Genomic DNA, 3,140 nt, shown 5'->3' on the forward strand with positions numbered 1-3,140 from the left:
CCCAACTTGGAGACAGCATTCTGAAAAGCAGTAGCATATAAAGTTTTGGTAAAAACATCAGCTATTTGACTTGCAAAAGGTATAGGTAGTAATAGAGAGCCCATTTGGTAACATAATAGATACATCGTTCTGTACCATAGAATCAAATTTTTACCTGTAACGCTTGGAATGTGATCAGCTGACACTTTTTGTGCCATATTGGTTGAATGTACAGATATAGGTTGCTGCATGAAACTCACGAACTCATCATACTTTGCTTTTGGAATTGACACTTGCTGCTCCAAACTGTTCCTGTCGACTATCTGATGACTTATGTTCCAGTTCTACTGTGTGAATTACATTACTAGAATTCTGGAAAGTTTTGGATCTATATCCTTGTGGAAAACCGTGTTTGAAATAACACGATTCAATAGTGTGATTGGTTTTCTTACAGTGAGTGCAAAACTTAGATCCTGAGATTTGTCCTCTTCCTCCATTGAACCTTCCTCTTCCTCTGTATGAAGAGCCACGACCACGAAAATTCTCTGTGGAACTTGCAAATTTTTTTGTCTCAGATGCATTTCCACCATGAACATCTAATTGAAGTTGTCTTTCCTGTTGCATAACTAGAGAGAACGCCTTGTTGATGGTTGGAAGAGGAGTCATTAACATGATTTGAGACCTAACATGAGCAAATTGCTCATTAAGACCTCTCAGATTCCTTATGACTTGATCTCCTTCTCTGTATTCACGAATCTTGGTTGAACTTCCACATGTGCACGTTGGAAGTGGCCTAAGGTTGCTCAGTTCGTCCCATAGAGTTTTCAGGCTTGTAAAATATTCTGATACAGTTTTGTTACCTTGATTCATTTGATACAGGTTTTCTTGGAGATCTGAGATCCGAAACATATCGGATTGTGAGAACCGATCCTTCAAATCATTCCAAACTTCATTTGCTTTGCCGATCCAGATTATAGACTGGATAATTGAATTATCTATTGAACGATGCACCCAAGACAGCACCATCATGTTGCATCCCTCCCATGCTACATACTTCACATTATCTTCTGATGGAGTAGTTATAGTACCATTCACAAAGCCAAGCTTGTTCTTCAAAATCAGAGCCACCTTTATTGCACGTGAACAAGAGTGATAATTCCTTCCATTCATCGATGGAGTAACTAGGATCAAAGATGGAGATTCGTTTGGGTGAAGATAATAGGGATCTGAAATTTGGTTTGATTCTGCCATTGTAGCAGTGAAAAAGAAAAGGAAACAGAGTATTGATTGCGAAAGTCGATGGATGGACCAGAGCTTTTCCATGTAAAGAACCTTGGGATACACCATCCCAAAAGCTAGCTCAAAGGGTGGGAGTGCCCAAGGCCTTATAAACTCCACATTAGTTGCTCATACAACCAATGTGGGACTATATATCTCAACATGCCCCCTCACGCAAGAGCCCTTTGGGCTAGAAGCGTGGAATTGCACATACCCAATTTTTGGTTTACCTTTTTGTGCTTTTTATTTTAATTCCACTTTAAAGTGAGAAACGGTGAGGATTGAACTTGTGACCTTATAGTCACTCAAGCTCGGATACCATCTTAGAAAGCGTGAATCATTTCATTCATGGAAAATATGAAGTTACAAATGAAGCCTTCTGCTGTGTTTTCATTATATACATCATCTCTAAACACGAAGAGAAAAATAACTAACTAATAGCAATGTGTACACGTCAGCTAACAAACTAACTGACTAAAAATAACCGATTGCTATATACTAGCTAACTGACTCACTGTTATCAGTATTGGAGTATGTTAACACACGTTAAGCTTAATTTTCCATGACATACATTAGAAAGCAATTTAAAAACACAATGCTACAAATAAAATAATAATAATAATAAGGGAAAATTGAGTACTCCAGATTGTGGATTAACTAAATCAAGCTTCAATTTATAATTTTACCATTCGGAAGAAAGGAGGCAGAAATAATCATTAAATTGAGAAAAGAAAAGAAAGGAAGAGATTGATGAAGGGTGAAGGAATAGAAACCTCAGCTAGAGTTGGAGATTAGTCGGCAATCATTGATGGAAGGATGAGTAAGGGGTTGCTACAACACAAAGGTAGAGGGATTTGTGAGGGGTGTGCAAAATAACCAAAAAACTGAACCGAACTGAACTGCACTTAAAATAACCGGTTTTTAAAATCCAGTTCATAAACCGAACCGGTTTTTAAAGAACTCGTTCATGCACCGAACCAGTTTAAGAACCGAACCGAACCGTTTCCAAACCGAACTGATTTTTATAACTTTTATTTTTTTAATTTTTTAATTTTTTTCTTTTCAAAATAAGGTCGATCCGAACCAGTTTTGAACCGAACAATTTCCAACCGAACTGAACCACTTCCGAACCGAACTGTTTAAACCAATTCGATTCGATTTTCAAAAAATTCTGTTCAGTTTGACCCATGCACACCTCTAGATTTGGGGGTGTTGCAACTGTTACAGAAGACAGTGGGGGATATTATATAACTAAGAGGTTTGAACCCATGTATAGAACAGAAGAGATAATGATTAGAAATATCATACACAGTGCAATTATGAAAAGTTGGAACAGACTTACTTGATGTCAGTATAATGGAATAGACAAATGAATGTATGTAGTATGAGGAATTAAATTCGAGCCCACAAAACGTGTCTCCTTAAGAAAATTTGCCCCCTCACTGATGCCAAAGGTTGATGGACAAGAGTCTCCCACGATAGAACGGATTTCGTCTGAAGAGTGGCGACACTACCAGTCAATAGCCCAAACAAACACAACAATTTCCAGAGGAAGTACACCAGAGGATGAACAGAAATATGCAAATCGGAAGGAAGAAAAATTCTGGCAGAGTTTTAGTGCAAAAAACCGGATAGAATTTCTGGGGAGTTCAGTGTCTATTTATAGATACTGACTGGTAACGATGAACCGCTACTGGCGAGGAACCGCCGTGACTGACGGCCACGTCCGGAGACCGGTTCGGTGAATGTAACACCCTGTATATATCCGGTAATGTTATCATAATATCGTATTAAGCTGCGCTTAATTAAAATGCGGAATTACTTTTTCTTTTCAATTATGATGCCATTAACATTACCAACTTGCTTAATAATCAATTTATTAA

The 3,140-nt window shown here is 37.9% G+C and overlaps 1 protein-coding gene across 1 annotated transcript; it reads right to left on the reverse strand.

The window, feature by feature from the left end:
• Positions 1 to 246: 246 nt before the first annotated feature.
• On the reverse strand, positions 247 to 1,230 carry LOC133311632 (uncharacterized). Its single transcript, XM_061512708.1, has one exon. It carries the CDS (start codon positions 1,228 to 1,230, stop codon positions 247 to 249), a length of 984 nt encoding a protein of 327 aa, XP_061368692.1.
• Positions 1,231 to 3,140: the final 1,910 nt, after the last annotated feature.

The sequence above is a fragment of the Gastrolobium bilobum genome, unplaced genomic scaffold (genome assembly GCF_033153095.1).
Source record: "Gastrolobium bilobum isolate Gb01-03AN ecotype WA unplaced genomic scaffold, APGP_CSIRO_Gbil_v1 utg24292, whole genome shotgun sequence".
In the NCBI taxonomy this organism is placed as follows: Eukaryota; Viridiplantae; Streptophyta; class Magnoliopsida; order Fabales; family Fabaceae; genus Gastrolobium; species Gastrolobium bilobum.

Excerpts from the sequence above, each read along its gene's own strand:
- LOC133311632 (XM_061512708.1), bottom strand. The coding sequence starts at position 1,230 with ATGGCAGAATCAAACCAAATTTCAGATCCCTATTATCTTCACCCAAAC.